Source organism: Biomphalaria glabrata, chromosome 15 (genome assembly GCF_947242115.1).
Source record: "Biomphalaria glabrata chromosome 15, xgBioGlab47.1, whole genome shotgun sequence".
NCBI lineage: Eukaryota > Metazoa > Mollusca > Gastropoda > Planorbidae > Biomphalaria > Biomphalaria glabrata.
Window position 1 is genome coordinate 16,791,043 of NC_074725.1, and position 20,405 is coordinate 16,811,447.

The 20,405-nt window shown below is 34.6% G+C and overlaps 2 protein-coding genes across 10 annotated transcripts in view; both read left to right on the forward strand.

The window, feature by feature from the left end:
* LOC106055752 (RNA binding motif protein, X-linked-like-1) overlaps positions 1-20,405 on the forward strand; it is a 35,744-nt gene that overhangs the window by 4,417 nt on the left and 10,922 nt on the right. For 8 of the 9 annotated variants that reach the window (XR_008775143.1, XR_008775144.1, XR_008775145.1 and 5 more), the window contains exons 2-11: positions 476-700; positions 1,618-1,724; positions 3,774-4,554; positions 4,737-4,850; positions 5,049-5,280; positions 11,815-11,891; positions 12,087-12,186; positions 17,724-17,816; positions 18,381-18,497; positions 18,849-18,913. Coding sequence is in view for 3 of the 9 variants with exons in the window: in XM_056013310.1 (XP_055869285.1) it covers positions 478-700; positions 1,618-1,724; positions 3,774-4,554; positions 4,737-4,850; positions 5,049-5,280; positions 11,815-11,891; positions 12,087-12,186; positions 17,724-17,816; positions 18,381-18,497; positions 18,849-18,912 (1,908 nt within the window). In the remaining 6 variants the exon portion in view is untranslated. The remainder of the gene's footprint in view (positions 1-475; positions 701-1,617; positions 1,725-3,773; positions 4,555-4,736; positions 4,851-5,048; positions 5,281-11,814; positions 11,892-12,086; positions 12,187-17,723; positions 17,817-18,380; positions 18,498-18,848; positions 18,914-20,405) is intronic. The other variant, XM_056013311.1, reaches the window with a different exon arrangement.
* On the forward strand, positions 8,166-10,863 carry LOC129923217 (uncharacterized). The gene is made up of 2 exons (XM_056013308.1): positions 8,166-8,682; positions 8,802-10,863. The coding sequence occupies exons 1-2, from the start codon at positions 8,459-8,461 to the stop codon at positions 10,594-10,596; spliced, it is 2,019 nt and encodes a 672-aa protein (XP_055869283.1). The 5' UTR covers positions 8,166-8,458; the 3' UTR covers positions 10,597-10,863.

Here is a 20,405-nt window from a genome sequence, read left to right on the forward strand (position 1 = left end):
CCTTTCTGTCAAGAAGGTTTGATAGAGAAAGGAATCATAAAAATCAAGTTCTGCTGGCGGGAAAAGTAGAGGGGGGGATATGGAGGGCTGCCTGGTGGTGTGGTATGAGCTGTCATTTGATGGTGCTGTGATTAAAACCTGTATGCCACATCCCACGACAAACTACTCAGTAGACTACAGCAGAGATTTGGGAGTGTGTGATTTGAATTAAGAATATATTGCTATTTTTCTGTTTAATTTGGTCATGCTCTACGTACTATACCACATAGTTACCACTCTTCCCCACTTCCATTCAGCTCAATTTAAAGATAATTTTACGTCTTATATTGCGTTTATATCAAAGCAGCAAGCTGTAATTTGAATGTTTTGATAATAAGTTTTTTACAAATATTATCTACTATCTACAGAAGATCTAAAAAATGTTCCTCCGTGCTCTTAAAATATTTAGATCTATTATGTCAATTTTCTCTTTTAGATATGGCTGAGCCAGCAAAAACTGCTAAGGTAACCACTAAAGGGACTGGTGTTAAGACATCTGGTAAAATTAATTCAGATGCAGAGTATGAGGGCAAATTTCCAAGAATAAAACAGGAGCCTGACACACCTGGTAAAATTATGGTGACTGGTATTCCCAAAAATGATAACTATTCAGAAGCTGACTTGGAAAAAGAGTTTGCACCTTATGGTCGCATAACAGAAGGTTAGCACCTTATAATCTTTATTAGACTTAAAATTGATGTGCTTAGTATGAATCCTTTTTATACTAAAAATGAATCTTAGTGTCATTATAATATTGTTGTAAACCTGGTGGTGACACAGATGGGGGTAGTGCTGTGTGTTTTTTAGCCTACCCAAATCGCCACAGTCCAGCGCAGGGCGAGCGGTCAACCGAGACTAGTGACAGTACACGCCAGTTTGGCAAGGACCAGTGTGTAAATATTACGCACGCAAGTCATGGCGAAAGTAATCAACTGGAGTGGTCAAGAAGGTTCGAGGCCAATAGGGACACTATATAAGAGCGAGGGTGTCAGAATCACTTCACGTTACCTCGCTATGTGACCAGTACGAGTCGAGAACCAGCACAGTGTGTGAAGTCAGGCGGAGCAAGACTAGGTTTTTGTAAAGACGGTGTTAATGTTGTTGCCAATTGCGATGTATTTGAAATTAAACTGACTGATACTTTGGAGCCCTGAGTTGTGAGGTTCTTTAAGTTTGTTGTGTCATGTGGTGCAGTTAGAAGAGAGCCTGGATAGTAGGAGAGACGTAACAATATATATATCTATGAAAGCAATAGACATGCACCAATTTAAATTTTCATGTTGTATAGTATATAATTTTTTTTATTGATTTTTTTGCTTGATTTCTTAAATTTTATTTCACAGTTTTCTGTTTTAATTATACATTGCAATGTTTCTATAATATAGTTATGGAGTCTTTAGTAATTTCTTAGATGTTGATATCTCTAAAAAACATACAACAAACAAATGGAGTTATAAGTATTACCTAAATTATCCATAAGAATGTAAAATTATTGAATTAATTTTTTTTTATTTTTATACTGTGATTATAATTATTTCCTTTTTCTTGTACTAATAACATATAAAATATTTCCAACAGTCAACATTATTCGGGATAGAAAAACAAATCTCCCAAGAGGCTTTGCATTTATCACATTTGAAAATCCTAAAGATGCTGAGGATGCCACCAAAGCTCTGGAGGGAAGAGTAAGAATTTTATGTATATTTGTCTTTCTTGCTGCTTTCAATAGTTAGGGTTTTGAGCTGCATCACTTAAAGTGGATAGTGGATGTTAAGGTTGACTTTTGACATTTTAACTTCAATTTTTAATGACTAACGAAGCACCAGATTTGCCAGTAAAGCACCATAACAGTGCTGAACTATAAAAAAAATTTCTAGCTTAGTGTATGTAAATTATATTATATTTATAGAGGGTGCTATTTTAAATCCTAGGTGACATTGATATTTTCTATAAGTACAAAGTACAATCTAAAAGAGGATTAATTTAAACTACCCTCCCCCTTCTTCCAATACCCCTCTAACGCACATAGAGGCCGATCGTAATTATCTTTGATTTTATTCTCAAATGATTTCCTATCAATCTCTGTAAATCCCTAACAGTTATAGGGGTATTGAGCCACAATGTCTATACATTATAAAGATAATACATTTGTAGTAATAAGGGTACCATTTATTAGTTAATCCTTTTATACAGATAGATACTGGTATAAACATTTAGGCAATAAACTATAAAATACACATTATTATTTATACACTTGACAAAATGTGCCTAACAATCAGGGGTGCCACTTTTCTGGAATAACCCGGAAATCCGGGTTTTGAGGGGTCCGATTTTCCCCCCTCCGGGTTTGCCTTCTACAATTTTGTTAAAATCCAGGGTTTTAGTTTATTTAGATTTTTTCGAAATTTCTGGTCATTTTCTCCCGTTAATTTTAGTTTGTTAGTTCCGATCGCGCGAGCCGCCATTTTTAAACAAAATCGACCCATCTCATATCTCGCGATTCACGAGACTTTCACTTTGCATGCGCACTAAGCTCTATTTACCGGTACAGTATTTTTTTTAAGTGACAAAAAAAGTGTAAACATTCTAGATCTATAAAGAATTTCTAGATCTACGGAACGCGCCTCGAATCGGCTCGATTTAGAGTCTAGATCTATTTCTATGATCAATATAGAACTGATCTAGACTGTAAAGTCTTGTATTTAGTATAGATATAGTCTAGATCTACTCGCGTACCTAGCGGCTAGTCCTAGATCTAGAAATAGAAAGAAAAAAAAAATTCACGAGTGAGAATTTTTTTTTTCTTTCCGTGTTTTATATTTTAATATTTGTATAGGTTCCATATAGACATAGGGCCTTAGCCTATTGACCTATGTCAGACTAGTCTAGAGCTATATTGGTCTAGAGTATTATAGAAGTAGGATCTAGATTTAGGATATTTACATCGTTTTTAGATCAGAACTAGATCTAGAATCAATGATTGAAGAATTAAATTAGTAAGTTTGCGTTCGCCTGAAGACTTAGACTACTTAGAGGCTAGAAAAAATAGATCGATTGGTCAATAGATCTTGATTTATACAAATAAATTATAATTATGTATAAGCAGTCCAGCACATTCTAGCCATCTAGGTCTACATTTAAATATTAGAAACTAAATCTAAATGTTCATTTTGGAGTAGATCTGGACTAAATCTCAAATCAATTTGATCTTGTTACAATAGATTGACAGGTCCATGAATGTACATTGATGGAATCAGTTTGATCAATGTTGATGAAAGTTTAAAGTAGGCTGCTTCAAAGGAATAATGAGGGAAAACATGTTAAGAGAGAAACATTATTGAAAATAACTGTGTACAAACATTATTAAATATAAAATTGTACTAAATCCTGTTAACTTGTATTACAAGCTTTATCAATAAATACACACAAACTCTATTTATTATAATGATAGGCTTACTAATTACATATTTAAAACATGGTATAGATCTAGGTAGTAATTTAATACTGTTCTTCTTTCGTAAAATTTTGGTGCTTAAATTGTATATGCGGTACGTTTCAGGGTTGGTAAAGTTTAGGGTTTATGATTTCAGGGTTTGTAAAATTTGGAAATTCAGGTTTCAGGGTTTACTTGGTCTCATGGGTGGCACCCCTGCTAACAATTGGAGTTAAAACAAAGTCATGTTTACACTTTGTTTTACACAAAACACTTGTTTTTTTTTTTATTTTTGTTTCAGAATTTAGGGGGAGACACTCCAATTCATTGTGAACAGGCAGTCATAGGCTTAAAAAAGAGTAAACAACTTATTATTGAAATGAGAGGCGGGGGTAGAGGAAGAGGAAGTAGAGGTGGTGATAGATTAAGAGGGCGTGGTATAGAAAGAGGTGGAATGGGTAGGTTTATGGAAAGAGGAGGAAGAGGAATGAGAGGAAGGCCAGCACCAAACCCATACAATGATATGGGAGGTATGCAAGAAGAGGAGTACTATGAAGAAACATTTGACCAGGAGCCAGTTTATGATAACTTCCCTAGAGGTGGCCCTTTCATGCATGGAGCACCTGGAAGAGGAAGCTTACTGGGTAGAGAAGGGCCTCCAGTTAGAGGAAGAGTTGGCTTGCGGGGTGGTCCCATTAGCAGGGGCGTTCCTCCAGGTAGAGGCAGGGGCATGACTGGAATGGAGCCACCTTCTAGAGGCGGTCCACCCAGGGGTGGGCCACCCAGGAGAGCTTTACTCCCTGCCCCAGCAATGAGGGGAACTAGGGGAGGTTATGGTGGACCAGTGAATAGAGAAGAATATTATGAGGAAGAGGATAATGGTTACCAAGAGGAGTATTATGAAACCCAAGGTAATGATCCTTACGCTGAGGAATATGAAGAGTATTATGCACAGACAGATGACTACTACACAAGAGAACGACTAGAACCTCCCAGAGGTAGAGGAGGTCTATTAAAGAAGAGACCGCAGCCTGTTGAAGAGTATGGTTACGATTATCAGACTGCCAATCCAAGGTTACAAGGTAAATATATTATTATCAGATTGAGTGGGGGGGGGGAGGTTTTAAAAAAGTATTCACTGTAATTGGAAATCACAACTTATTCACTACTTTGGACTAATTAAACTATCCAATAATTTTAACTGCCAATATGTAATATTTAAAAATTTCTTCTTGACTAATTGAATACCTGTTTCTGGTTTCAGCCCAGGCACAAAGAAGAAATCCTGCTTCAGGTTATGTAGAGGAAGAATATGAAGAACCTCAAATGGCTCCAAGTCAGTTTGAAAGACCAAGGGCAAGAGTTCCACCTGGTGCAGGTAATAGATAATTTAGTGGGTGATTACATTTTTGAATGTAATATTTTGTCCGGGTTTTATCCGACCATAAGTCAAAAAGTTGAAAAGCTTACTTTGATTATTTCAGTTCTGTAACAGAAAGTTATTAACAGTAACAGCTACTTTAAACATTTGTCAGCTAAAATTGTAAAAATAAAATAAATATTTTTTATTTTGTAGCCCCAGTTGCTAGAATTGGAAGAGGTGGTGCCGCACCACGGGGAAGAGGAGGTCTGCTGGGAACTGATCCCTACAGTGCAGAAGAATCTGCCATGTATGAGAGTGCTGGCCCCACATCTGGCTATGAAGTTGATGCTTATGGTGACCACTACGGTAGAAGACCAGGAGCAACACCAGCCCAGAGGTCTGCCCCGCCTAACAGGATGAGGCCAACTCCACCTGCAGCTGATGTGTAAGTAATAGTGTACATGAGATAAATTTTAAATGTTGAGAAAAAAAAACAACAGACTAGCCCTAGCTCTATTATGTTTGGCTCTTCTTTTCTGTAATTTCCTACCTTTCCCAATTTAACTTTGTCTTATTTCCCTGTACCTTTAATTCAAGCAGACTCATTTAGTGATGACTTTCGAAAGCTCAGGTTTTAACTATTTGATATTTTCTTTTTTAATCCTTTTTTTTTTTTATTTAGCATGTCGGTCCATTCATTATGTGTAAAGATTTTTTTGTTATTGCTTTCATAAAAATAAAATTTAAGAGATCAAGTATTATGTAGCCTATGTCTGATTTTACAGGCTATATTGCTGTTATATAATGTTGATATTCAGGCATTGGTTTGTAGCTCTGAATATCTAGTATAACTAAACTGGTGTATGCATATTATATTGTTAATGTAGCACTTGAAATAAACTAGAACAAAATTATTTTTAAACAAACTTGAATGTTATTTTTTATCAACAAATATATACAGTACTGATAATTTAAATTAGATAGAACTCACTCTAAAAATTGCACATCTTTTTGTCTCTTACTGGTTTTTCTTCCTCTTCAACTTTCACACCCCTATTTATAATCTCAACTATGACATACCTTCTCATGATTTCATCAGAATCTATTCAGCACAACAAACCTTTACTCATGCTTACATCAGAAACACTAACTACACTCCATAACATACAGTAAATCTATTTTTATTCCTGAAGTAAAAGATCTCAGTCTTTGCCAGGATTTGAACTGAGACCTCTGGGCTAGGAAATCAAGCATTTTATCCCTCTGTCACCATGACCCTGGTTGGATGTATGTATATATATATAGGTTGTCCATATAGTCAGTCTATCGTGGTTGTGGATAAGCCTTGTAGTTGAGATTAATTACATTTTTGGACTTGTTCATTTAACTCACTAATTCCTCGGAAAACAAAACTCTTGTCTAGCTCTGCTTCCCATCTTAACATTGTCAAAAATTAGATTAATCCATTCCTTAACATTGTCTTCATGTAACCTCTTGGAAAAACATACAACAGTAGCATTCTCTATTTTAATACATACACACAAATGTATAGCTTTTAATGAGGTCTCCTTTTAACCTGGTAATTAACATCGGCTGTCACAAAGTGCTGGATATTGTTTGAAATTTGTGTTGATACATGAAGTCAAGGGATAATAATAACTGGATGTAGAGCATCAAATGTACTCACCACAGTTACATAGTTTTAATAATTTTCAGTTATGTCCAAACTTTATTTTGACGCTGGCTTGATCAATGTATATATTCAGTGGCTGCGACATAGGGCAATATGAATTTCCAAAATGTGTACCACAGGCCACAATGAATTTGATGAACAGAGTATCCATGGCTTCATTATACAGCACAGGCAAGAGTTTTGAGAGGCCAGATACTAACCCATTAAAGCCTGGTGTACGGCTTCATTATACAGCACAGGCAAGAGTTTTGAGAGGCCAGATACTAACCCATTAAAGCCTGGTATATGGCATATTGGGATGTAGATTGGGCATCACCGATGAATCCTCCTGCATGATAAAAATATTTGTTAAAAAGTCCCTTAAATAATCAATAGATCTTACTGGCCTGGTTGATTTTGAGTGTAAAATAAATCTCTTTTATGAGCTGAGTTCTGAAGTTGTTTCAGAAATTATGATTCCATCAAGCTCAAACTTCCAGCAGGTCGACAGGATATTGATGGGCTGGTTCGAACTCGCACCATCGCAATGGCACTCCAGAGCACATAACATGACCAGGCAGCTAGCATTTGGTTGTTTTGTTTTTATGTCTGTGTTCTCTCTCCAAAAGATATCTTTAATCCATAGGTAGGTGCTGATGGCTCATCTACATCAGCAAAAGATTCATTTGAAGTTACCTACAATAAAAATATGAAAAAAAATTAATTTCATTGAATATTCCATTAATTAATTATTAAATATTCATAAATGTTGAAATATGTTGGATATACATCTATATTTTTTATTCAATATTCATTAAGGGGAATTTTCCGACAATTGTCGGAATTCCGATAATTTCGTCCGATCCCGTTTGTCCGAAAAAAGATCCGACGAATTTTTCCCGCCGACATTTCTGAAATGAAAAAAAAATCCGTTTTTTTTTTTTTTTTTTTTTTTTTTTTTTTTTTTTTTTTTTTGCGATTTTATTATATTCCCTTTAATGAAAAAATGCGAAATAAGACTGTAATATCGTCCGATCCATTATGTCCGACAATAAATCCGATTTTTTCCCCAATATTTTATTTTTAAAAAATCCGATTTTCTTTTTAAAACAAAAAAATCGATTTTGTTATATTCCCATTAATGAAGAATGCGAAATGAAATACTGTAATATCTTTTGCACACGCGCACATCCGATATTAGTCTATTTAAATCTACAAGGTAGAAAAAATCCCACGCAAAACTTTTAAAATCTCGATCTTGTTTTCACTAGAGAGAACTAGTCGGGTTTCTAGATCTATAGTGAATGATTGCGCATCAATTTGGTTTTGAAGATCTAGATTTAGATCTAGATCTATTTTTGTTCTTTTATTTTTTTCATGGATTATTTCTTTGCGTGCAGTTCGCGCATTAAATCTTTTCTAGATTAGATCTACTAGATCTAGTTTAGTTTCGTTTTCTTATGCTGACATTGTGAGATCTTGTTCAAAGTTGTTTTTAAAATGTCAGGCAGTGACGGTAGTGTTAAAATTAAAATAGTAAACAGAGAAAGCGCTTGTATAAAACAAATTGACAAAAATGTCAAGAATAAATTTAAATGGGTATGGATGGAGGAGAAAGATTGTATGGGCGACTTTCTTAGGAAAGTTATATAGCTATATTAGGAAATTAGAAGATCCTGGGGTCGCCTGGTGCATCATTTGTAAAGAAAAAATAAAGTATGGTTCTGCTGGGAAAAAAGTTATTAAAATTCACGCAACTTCTAAAAAGCATCAAAGTACAAGGTCAACTCTTAAATCTTCAAGTAGCCTCCCAGCATTGTTTCAAAACAGAAAAAATCTTGAACAGGCAGTGACTGAGCCAATACAAACTATCTATGGTTTAGCACCTAATGTTTTACAAGCCCAGTGTTCTACATTGTGTAATGAGCCTGCAACAGCTGTATATGTAAGCATGAAAGATAGGGTGTCACACCAGGAAGCCTTACTATGTAGTTTTATTGCTGAGCATTCTCTGCCACTTAGCATTGCTCCTCACTTGGTTGCTCTAGCTCAAGAACTCAGCAGAGATTCTAAAGCTCTGTCACAATTGTCTATGGATAGAAAATCTACATCTTACAAACTTCGAGATGGACTTTCTTCTGTGTTTCACAAAAGATTAGTTGCTGATATGAAAAGGTAAGTTAATTTTATTTCTTTCAAGAACGTAACTTTTATATTTAATTTAGAACTATTCTAGATCTAATTATTGTAAAATTTTCAATGCAACTAAGATCACATCTTTTCTTTCTAAACAGATATCCATTTTCACTCAATCTGGATGAAGCAACCAGTCAAGGAAGTAAACAACGGATTCTCAACATTTTGGTATCATTTTTCAATAAGGAAGAAAGTGTAGTACACCTCTATGCCTCAATTCATTTAACTACAGTAAATGCAACCACTGTTTACAATGCTGTTATGCAGCAGTTCACTAAAGATGACATTCCAGTTAGTAATTTAGTTTCATGTCTTACTGACTCAGCTAGCTACATGACTGGATGTAAACAAGGTTTTTTAACTAAGCTAAAGACCATTGCTCCAAAACTTTTAGATATTGATAATGATGTTTGTCATCATGTCCATAATATTGTGAAATTGTTTTGTCAACATTTTGATAAATTTGTAGAAAATCTACTTGATGATCTTCACACTGATTTCAATTTTGGTAGTGACCTCAATTCTTTCTTAGAAGACATATCATTATCATTAGGTAAAAAGTATTACAGACCAAAGGAAAGAGTTCCACATAGGTGGCTATCTGTATTGGATTGTTCAGTAGATCTTGTTGATAACCTAGAACCTCTAACAGTTTTTTACTATGCCTGGCTAAAAGCTGAAGATAAAATGGCTTACAATAGTGTAATTATTAATATTCTTAAGAATATTTCTAAAGACAGTAGAAAAAATATTTATTCAATTTTGTCTTCTTTGAGATGTAAAACATTAACACCTGCAGGAAAAGCAAGAAAAGTTAGAATTTATGAAAAATTGTTTTTCTCTAGACCTAAACTGGACCAGCTTTTAAATTTGTATTTGGGAGTCTTGCCATTGTTTAAATCTTTTATATTGTTATTTGAATCAAAAGAACCAAGAATTCATCTGCTTTTTGATGAGCAAATTCAACTTATCAAAAATTTTTTAATTTGTTTTGTAAAACCTGAGACAGTTAGAGATTTTGATTTTTCCAAAGTAGCAGATTTTGATTTAGACAAAGATGTTTTTTTAAACTATTCATTACTGTATACTGGACAATCTAAAGTAAATGTTTCAGAAATGTTTCTCAATCAGCTTTTAGTGGCATACAAAGACTGTGCCAAATATATGTTGCAAAAGTTTGCTTTAAAAAATAAAACTCTTAGATTACTCAGGGCAATAAACCCTGGTACAGTTGGACACTCCCAAAATATGAAGATGTTGTGCCAACTAGCAGAGAAAATGCCATTTTTTAACTGTGAAGAAGTTGCTGCTGTTCAAGAGGAGATAAGACAGATCCAAATAGACAGCAGTCTCCAGTCAAAAGACTTTGCTAAGGACAGAATTGATCACTGGTGGGCTATTTATTTTAAAAGCCGCCCAGACCAATATCCTCTTTTTTTTAAAATGATTAGTGGCTGCTTAAGTATTTTTAGTGGGCCCAGAGTAGAGAGCTCCTTCTCATTTATGAACAGTTTGATTACTAAAAAAACAAACAGAATGGTGTGTCAAACTTATGAAGCATTTCAAAAAGTCAGATATTTTTTACAATCAAAACACACAACTTCTCTCAAGTTGTTCCACAGAGAAGATGTTGCCACAACACCTGTTGATAAGGCATTAATTTTTCATGTACAGACTGCATGGACCAGATATAAAACTAGACTCCAGGCTCAGCAAGAAGAGAAAAAATCTAAGTTCTCCCATCTTAATGTACAAAAGATTGTTCATAGTAAAACAAATGTACATGCATTGGTTGAAAACATCAAATCAAAGTTGAAAGCCAGAGCTTTGCCTAAAAAAAGGAAACCTCATAATTCAACTCCAACAACTTCAAAAAAGATAAGAACCAAATGATGACTCAGACTCTGTTATATTTTTTTTATATCATTGTGGATACAATTAAAGTATATGTCTTTATTTGTGGAATAAATAATCTTATTTTATATCATGCATAGTGTAATTATTAACATTATTTAAAGTCTCATTATAAATGTACTGTTTAGTTTTTAAAAAATATTCATCAGCTTCTTTTTTTGAAGCAGCTGCGGTATGCCGCGAGTAGACAAACGCTGGTGTATAAAATTTCCTAAAATTTTTGCAAAGTCAGTTCCCATCACTGAATATTTTATTTTTACCTGAGTGGTCTTCGTAATCTTTAAAGTCTGCATCTTTGACGCAACTTGAGTGCTCGTTGTCATCTCACGCTTAGAATTCCTCTATAGAAGCTTTACTGGGATTCAGAGAACTATTGACAATCTTTAGATCTGAAAATTAAAAATGTAAAATATTGATTAGATATATAAGGCCTATATTTTGAAATCATGAAATGTATTATTTATGTCTAGATTAATTTTAATACCATTATAGATTCTCTAAAAAAAAATCTAGATTCTAGATCTTATAGATCTATTATTTTACTTATACTACTATAGATCTATATCTAGAATGTGTAGGGAAATGATCTAAGACCATTTTTTAAATACATTTTAAAGCTAAATGTACACTAATAATCTAGCTAATAAAATTAATCAAGGTTTCTAAATGAAAAACGTACATCAACTTTTATCTACTATTGAATCTAATGTATTGAAAAATATGACCACTTGTGCGCCATGTAGCAAATTTACAACAGTACTTCAAATGCTTACTGAATCATTATGTTGATATAAACAATGCTAATTTTTAATTCTACAACTAATATAACATCATTACATTATAGAAATATTTTTTTCACAATGATTTTTCACTTAAGTATTAAATGAGAATGAAAAGAATCTTTCCTGTTGTATCAGTAAAAAAAAAACAAAATCGATAACACTTTGATCGCAAAATACATTCTGTTCTACTAACATCAAGAGAGAAAAGGAAGTGTCTACAAATTCATTTCGCTTTGAAGTATCGGAAATAAAAAATTAAATAAAATAATAAATAAATAAATAATTAGACTTTTTTTGGGTTTGTAGCAAATTTGCAACATAGCGCGATATAGGGTTAACTTAGAACCCACTTTTGCAAACTACGTTTGTTGTATGCTCATCATGTGAATTTGTCTTGAAGTGTTTTTTTTTTCAGGTATACCACAGAAAGACCCAAACCAAAACCACAGCCTCTAATGGGTGAAATGGTGCCACAAAGGCGACCAGGTCTGGGTAAGTAATGTTATAGTTAGGTTTGAGGTATATCTAGATCTCGTTCCAGTTATAGTGAAAGAAAATATGGTTTTGTTTCTTGTCTAAAACTCGTATACTTCAATACCTTCAAAAGTGTTTGGAAGGTTGTGTGCCTATTGAACATTATTTATAGAACTTTAATTTATTTAGAAATTTTATTCACTTTTTATCCAGCAGGCCCTGCTCGCTTTGCCGAGAATTATGAAAGCTCTAATGCAGCAGCTGTCCAAGGAAGAGATGCATATTCTGAAGTGCGAAGACCTCCTGTCAGACGGTAAGTGTCATTTTGTGTGACAGAAATAAAGTAATTAATTCAAATTTAAACTTGACTTGAATGTACAAAGAAACATTATACAGTTGTATACCATGTTCATAAAAATAAAACTATCAAGTTAATCCTTGCATAAATCCTTGGGTTTTTTTTTAGATAAAAGAAATTGCAGAAACACTAGTCTTCATGAAGTATTATTTTTTTAAATTATACAATTATTTTAAGAAGGAAAAAAAATGTCCTCTTTATAAACCAGTGACATTCGAATTCCCATATTGAAAAAAAAAACAAATAACATTAAAAGCCTTTCAAATTACAAGGAATGAGTTCAAAGAAAATGTTATTCTTTTCACTTTTGAGGTGGAAAAAATCTCAAATTATTAACTATTCTAAGCTTCACTTTTTAAAACTCAATAATATTATCATTTTTAAATAAACATTTTTGCTTGAAGTCTTGAAAAGAAAATCTACAATATAAAATCCTTGGCCCTGACAACGCACTGATCACTAATTCTCCTACTTGCTTTGGACATAAAATAGAAAATTTAATGTAATTTCTTAACTTAACTTAAGCCTAGAACAACTAAGCCATTCTTATGTTAAAAATCGCAGCAGTTTAATTTACCAAAGATGATTTTTTTTTTATTCGCAATATCGACCTTATATGTTTTTTAAAGTGAATATTAAATGTCTTAAGTACAAAATTTCCTTCTGCTTTTAGCAATTATTAGCACTATTTTGGTGCATAACTTTCTTTGGTTCCATTTTTTTTTTCAAATTTATTTTTATTTCTACTCAGATCTAGATATAGGTCTGAAATCTAATTTTCTAGATCTAAATCATTGTCTGAGTGAGTGTGAGGGATTATCTTTAGATCAGTGGGATCATCAAATGTGTGTCTGTGGAAAACATTACTACAGTAAAGACTCTGATAAATGATAATTTGTACACAATTTAAGAAAATTAGATCTAAATGTACAAGTAGGACTATGTTCTAAATCACAAATAAAAAAAAACCTGCAAATTGTCAGTGAATTTAAGGGGCTGTTAAAAGTGTGTTTCTTTTTTTTTTTTTGGTGTGGAGGATGTTTAATATGGTTTGTGGAGAAGGGGAGTTATTCTAAATAAGGTGTCTCTCTAAAAGTAGTTCTATTCTGTAAATAATTAGGTAAACAGGTCTGTTTTAAATGTATATATTTTACCTTCCAGTTTTTACTATATAAATATGTTTAATGAACCATTAAAGGAATATTAAAGGGAAACTCCGATAGTTTTTCAAATTTTAGTTATTGACATATTTAAATTCTGCGTAAAAAGTTGTAATAGTAAACATTATATAATTTTTTATTTAAATGCTCAGAAAATTTTATATTTAATAAATTAGACAGATTGATTTTGGCGTTAAAGTCTCCCATCAGTAGAATTAGGTCGTGAGTAGGTGTTTCATCAAGAGTGGTTTGTAGTTGATTATAGAAATGATCTTTGATGGTATCTTCTGCATCCTCTGTAGGGGCATAAGCTTGGATGGTAGTGACTTTAATTTGCTTTGTTTGGAGTCGAGCTGTAATGATGCGGTCACTGACTGGCTTCCAAGCAATTAGCGCTGAAGCTGCTATTTTAGACATGATGATTCCTACACCACCAATGTGCTCCTTGTCATGTCCTGAATATATTATTGTCTTGCCATCATTGATTATTTGTCCACTTGATGTCCACCGCATCTCGCAGATCCCAAGGATGTCCAGCCGGTAAGAGTCAAACTCTCTTAAAAGTTGGGCCAGTTTACCGCATTGATTCAGGGTTCTTACATTCCACGTGCCTATAAGAGTCGGTTTCCTTGCGTTGAAAGGCTTGCCATGTATCGGGTATTGGACTTCCAAAATCAATCCCAACCGAACTGGCTTTGAATATGTAATGGGACCATATGGCTCTGCAGAAAACATCAGTGATAATGGCGAGCGCTTGATTTCTCTCTGCGCATCCAACAGCCTTTCAATTGGAAACACGTATTTTAAGCACAAACAAATACACAAAAAAACATGGCGATCACCAAATGGAGAAACCTTCAACGAGATAGATTACATTTGCATCTCCAAACGATGGAGGTCACCTCTGTTAGACGTACGGACCCGCAGAGGAGCTGATATCGGCTCAGACCACTACCTTGTCAGTGGCAAATGTAAGCTCCGATTGAAACGCCAACCAAAATGAGCCACACGACCCCGCCCATTTAATGTAGAGAAGCTTAAAGACGGCAATACTGCAGCACAGTTCCAATTGAAACTAACGAACCGCTTTGAGGCTCTTGCAGATATATTGACCCTTGAAGAAGAGTGGGCCAACTTCAAAGATACCACTATTGGGTGCGCGGAAGAAGTTATCGGAAGGAGGCGAGGTTCATACAAGGAACGGTGGATACAAGACAGAACATGGAAATTGATAGATGAGAGGAAAGAGGCCAAATGTAGACGAGATCAGAAAAATGAAACACAGGATCGCAGCCTAGCAGAAGAAGCCTATAGGGAAGCAGATCTGAAAGTAAAGAGAAGCTGTCGGCAAGATAAACGGGACTGGATTGAGCAGAAGGGACAAGAGGCACAAGCAGCTGCAAGCAGAAATGACACAAAAACCCTCCATCGTATTGTCCGAGATCTCACTGGAGCAAAGAGTGGACATGGGGCACCAATAAAAGACAAGCAAGGCAAAACTTTGTTAACGAAAGAAGAACAGGATGCAAGATGGGTAGAGCACTTTAAAGAGACTCTTAACCAACTGTCGCCAGACCTAACTTACATATTCAAGGACCCCTCTCCAGACAATGATCTCAAGGTCAAGACAGACCCAATAACTGCTGAGGAGGTTACCATGGCCATAGCAGTGCTAAAGAATAACAAAGCACCAGGACTAGACATGATATCAGCAGAAATGCTAAAATATGGGGGACAGTGCATTGTTAACAGAATGACTGATCTCTTAAATCTCTGTTGGCGAACTTCAAAAGTCCCAGAGGACTGGCAAAAGGGAGTGATTGTAAAGCTTCCAAAAAAGGGCAACTTGGCAGACTGCAACAACTGGAGGGGCATTACTCTCCTCTCTGTTCCAGGCAAAGTTTTCAGTACTGTTTTGTTGAGACGGCTTCAACAGTCTGTAGATGAAAGGCTCAGAGAAGAACAAGCAGGTTTCCGAAGAGGCAGATCATGTACAGAGCAGATTTTCGTTTTACGAAATATCATAGAACAAAGTCTTGAGTACCAACAACGGCTAACGATCAGTTTTGTGGACTTCAAAAAAGCGTTTGATAGTGTCCACCGAGAATCACTATGGAAAATAGTTAGAGAATATGGTATCCCAGAAAAATTCGTCCAGATCCTACGACACCTTTACAGTCAGTCTAGTTGCTGCATTAAAACAGAAGAGGGAACAACAGAGTTTTTTACAATCGAGACAGGTGTGAGACAGGGGTGCATCTTATCTCCCTTCCTTTTCCTCCTAGCCATCGACTACATAATGAGGAGAGCAATGAACCAGACTGCCTTTGGTATTCCATGGCATGAACAACTCCGATTGATGGACTTGGACTTTGCTGATGATGTTGCACTACTCGGGGCTACAAATAAATGCATTCAAGAAATGACGGAGAGCCTAGACAGAGAGGCACCCAAAATTGGCCTCTGCATAAACTTGGATAAGACTAAAATTATGCGAGATGGATATAAGGCAAAGGGTGTCCCCGTCAGACTTGTCGAGTCAAAGCTTGAAGAGCTGGACAAGTTCACGTACCTTGGCAGCATCATAACAAATGATGGAGATGCATATGCATGTGAGACGTGGAAGTCATCTGTCAAAATTGAGAAAAGACTAAATGTGGCTCAACAGAGATGGCTGAGACGGATTTTGGGAGTCAGTTACACAGACCGGATCTCAAACAAGGAAATCCTATGCCGAACTGGGAGTCGAACACTTAGTGAGGTTGTGACTGAGCGTCGCATGAGGTTTGCGGGACATGTTCTACGTCAAAATGAATTACGCACACCAAGAGTTGCGATAACATGGAAGCCAAAACGAGGAAAGCGCAAACAGGGACGTCCTCGTATTACCTGGCGACACACCTTCATGGAGGACCTCAGAACAGTGGACACCAGGTGGGAGGAGGCTTCAGACATTGCCAGTGACAGATCATTATGGAGACAGCTTGCCGCCCAATGCGCCGAACGGCGCGGGAGGACCTAAGTCTAAGTAAGTAAATTAGACAGAAAATTCTTCACATCTAAATAATCTGCGAGATGTTTATAGTTTTAAAAGACGTGACATCACAACTGCGCTGGCTAAATTTAGATCTAGACCTATATAACCGATAAACTCTTTAGATCTAGATCTATCGGATCGCATTTATTGTTACGCTTCACAGCTAGATCTAGTCTCCACGTTGATTTATAATCAGTCATTGTTTATAAATAATATTCTAGATCTAAACCTCTATTTCTGCTTGAAGAAAATGAAATACTGTTCTTCAGCTTGTTGCAGTAGTTCCAATCACAAAGATAAAATCAGCAAGTAAGCTGATACAGAAATTAGTGTCTCTTTTCATTTCTTTCCAAGAGATGAAGTTTTAAGGGAAAATGGGAAAAATTTATTCGCCTGAAGAGCAAATATTTTACAAAAGGCATTAGCTAATTCCTGTTTATGCTCAAACCATTTTTAGAGAAGCTGTTTCAGCAACTTCATTGCTGTGGAAATGGGATTTGAAAAAAATTGAAGTTAATACCAGGTGCAGTACCAACAATACATTGGATTTTCAGGCCAAAGAATTCCATTAATGATACTACTGAGACATTTTAAACAACTGAAGTTCATAAATATAAATGAAATCAAATTTGTGAGCTAGAAATTTACTACGAATACTAGATCTACTATTAAATTTCTTATTTAATAAGTAGATCTATCGTCTACGAAACTCAATTCCAACTTTTTAACTTTTGACCTTGGGGGTGTGTCTCGCCGGCTGAGCCAGCGACAAGCTCTCTCATCACTTTTTCCATGTCAACCAATGTTAGGTCAAAAGGGCACAAAAAAATCATAACTTTCTTACTGTCAAATATACAGTCATAATTTATACACCATTAGAAAGTTCCTTTAAAGTATTTTAATGATGTACTAACGAAACATTTTTTTATCAAAGATAATTTTTTTCTTTCGCCTCCCTATCTATAGGATTTGAGTGCACACTCGTGACGTCACACAGAAATTCGGTGAAAATCTGACCGTTTTGGATGCACAGAAAAATTATGTTACAAAAACATCAATTACTAAGTTATTCTTGCAAATAAAATAAAAAAATCAAAACACATATTATATAAAAAATTGTCAAAACCTTCGGAGTTTCCCTTTAAAATGAACAACATAAGGGAAGATATATCTACTAATACCATTAGCTTTTTTTTTCTCCCTTTTTTTACAATCTTTTTTTTTAAATGGAAGAAAAGTTATATATTAGATTGTTAAAATTTTTTTTTCAATCTTCATCTTCCATTTGACTCTAGTGCTGAACCTGAGTACAGAGACCCTTATCAAGCAGCTGAAACAGATGCATATGTTTCTTACCCTCCAGCTGCACGAGGACCACCAGAAATGAGGTATGTTTATATATATTGGTTTGTTAAAAATTTTGTTGCTGCCCATCTATTACTGTCAACTAAAAGTCTGTGCTGTTATCCTGCTAGTTGTGGCAGAGTGGTAAATTGCGTGGCTTCCTAACTGAGGTGCCTATGGTTCAAAATTGGGTGAAGACTAGGATTTTGAAATTTGGGTTTTTTAGGTACCTTTTGAGTTTTTCCAAGTCTAGACTAATGGGTAGGCATCTGACATTATATTGGGGAAAGTAAAGGTGGTTGTTCTCGCTCCGATGTCCTCTTAACTGTTGGGCATAGAAACAGATGACATATACATCATCGCATATAGATGACATATAGATCGAAATGTCTTAAAGGGGTACTTTACTTTTTAAACCTTGTTAGTGTTATTTTTTAAAATGCTTTCATTGGCAGTTAATGTTAATATATTCCTATTTAATTAAAGATTAATATGTAAATCTTTTTTGTAGCTTTAGGCAAATGTAAAAAAAAAATTCTGTAGTAATTATTTAAAAAAGTGTTTTATATTAATTGTAATACTCTTTCTTTTCTAAAACTATTATGCAGTCGTAAACGTGCCATTGATTCATATGAAGAAGAAGTACCACGGGGTCCTCGTAGGGACTTTGAGGAATACAGATCTGCAGCAGCAGCAGCACCTTTACCACCTTCCAAAAGGGAAAGGTACTGAAAAATACCTAACTAAACACTTAGTTATTTATTCCTTCATTACATTTGTTTGCTTAGAACAAAAATTCATTTTTTTTTCATTGTTGATGACTAATGTAAAGTTGATACAGTAAAAATATGTCTGATGTAACTTTACCCTAAACAATATGTTTCAAGTCAATGTGATGGCCTCTGCCTTAACTTTTTCAGCTAGAGGCATAGTTTGAACATAGCTAAGGCATATAGCTTCCTAAGTATTAAATTAAACAGAAATGAGGTCTACAATGAACAAATTATTGAAAGGAATATTTAAGACACGTCTAAGTACCAAATAAAAATGACTTTTATACATGTCATTTTTTTTAGGTTAGACAGAAGTGCTTATGAAGCCTACTCGTCCAGACAAGAGGGACCATATAGACTCATTTAAGGTAAGTCTGTTATAGTTTGTTTCTTGGGCTACACTATACCATTCAATGAAAGGGTCCAAAATGCTGCTGAAAATGTAAAATACTAACACTCAAATTCTGTATTGTTAGTAAAAATTAAACAAATAAGAAAAGAAAAATACTAAAGAAAAGCCTTCTTGAACTCTTCTTGAAGTAATAAATATTCCAGGCTTTTTTTTAAAGTGTCAAATCTCTGTTCAAATGCGTGTTGTTTTTTTTTGTTTTTTTTTAGATTCAAATTCACAAAATTGTAAGACATCTAATAAAACAAATGTCTATTAAGTAATGGTATGCCCAATATTAAATCTAATTCATACACATCTGTAAGAGGTTTCCACATTGAGTATTAGAGCACACTGCAGCCAAAATAGCTGAAACATGTTCACTGAGTGTTTGCATATGCCATGACTAATAAGGTTTTAATATACAACAATATTGGGGGGGGGGAATGGTGACAAAAGGGATATTCACTTTATGTGTAAATTTAAGAGATAATTCACCATACAATGGTCCTTGTCAGCATTTATTATTTTCAGATTCTGAAGTGGTCTCACGAGTACAATTTCGGCTTTAAAAATATTTTCTAGCATTAAGAATAACAATAGCTTCTTACATACATGATTTATTAGTAACAAATCCTAAAAGAAATAAATATATATACTGTATTCTATGCAATCTTAGCTGCACACTATAGTTTGGGGTTGAAGATTTAAACAGAAATTAAGACTGGGGTCTTAAGCTGCAGGAAGGCAATAGAAAGCAACCTGTACTGAATTCTCTTCTTCTGGTTATGAAGATGGCTCATTACTAGTGACGTCTTTAAAATAATGACACACCTGATATGTATTCTCTTAACACTGTGCCAAGCACAGACAAAGTTTGGATGTGAAAAAGTTTTAGGCGTTGCAGTAAAAGTTAGCAGATGTGGCGCGTCAATCAATTTAGAAGTTCATTGTTTTAAGGTTGCAATTGTAAGCCATGCCCGTAGGTCAGGCCCTTAAAAAATGCACTTAATAGACTACTGTATGTAAATCGTAAGATATCTTGATAAAGAGGTATACATTTGAAAATTAAAATACTATTAACTTATCCGTATTACAACTACTAATATGCCAATGCACACAGAATACAAACTGAAATTCTGCCTCAGAGAAGTGGAGTTTTTATTTCAAAGATTAGGACCTATTTGTATATTTGGTAATTTGCACAATGTATTCAACAATGCATTACAGATGCTATTCAACAACTTAACTAATTTTAATTACCCTATAAAGTCTTTTGTTCACTTGAATGGTATATTTTTAGACAATTTTTTTTTACGTTAAATTACTTTACATTTTAATGCTACAGTTCCACCTAATGAATGACCATACTCAATAGAAATACCAAATGAGTGAAACTTTCTGTGGTCATGTGCTACTTGAATATTTTTTTAACAAATTTCAGAGAATAAATATCAAACTCTCAACATGAG

Coding starts and splice junctions, on each gene's coding strand:
- LOC129923217 (XM_056013308.1), top strand. CDS start 8,459: ATGAAAGATAGGGTGTCACACCAGGAAGCCTTACTATGTAGTTTTATT. Junction 8,683..8,801: donor TTAGTTGCTGATATGAAAAG/GTAAGTTAATTT, acceptor CTTTCTAAACAG/ATATCCATTTTCACTCAATC.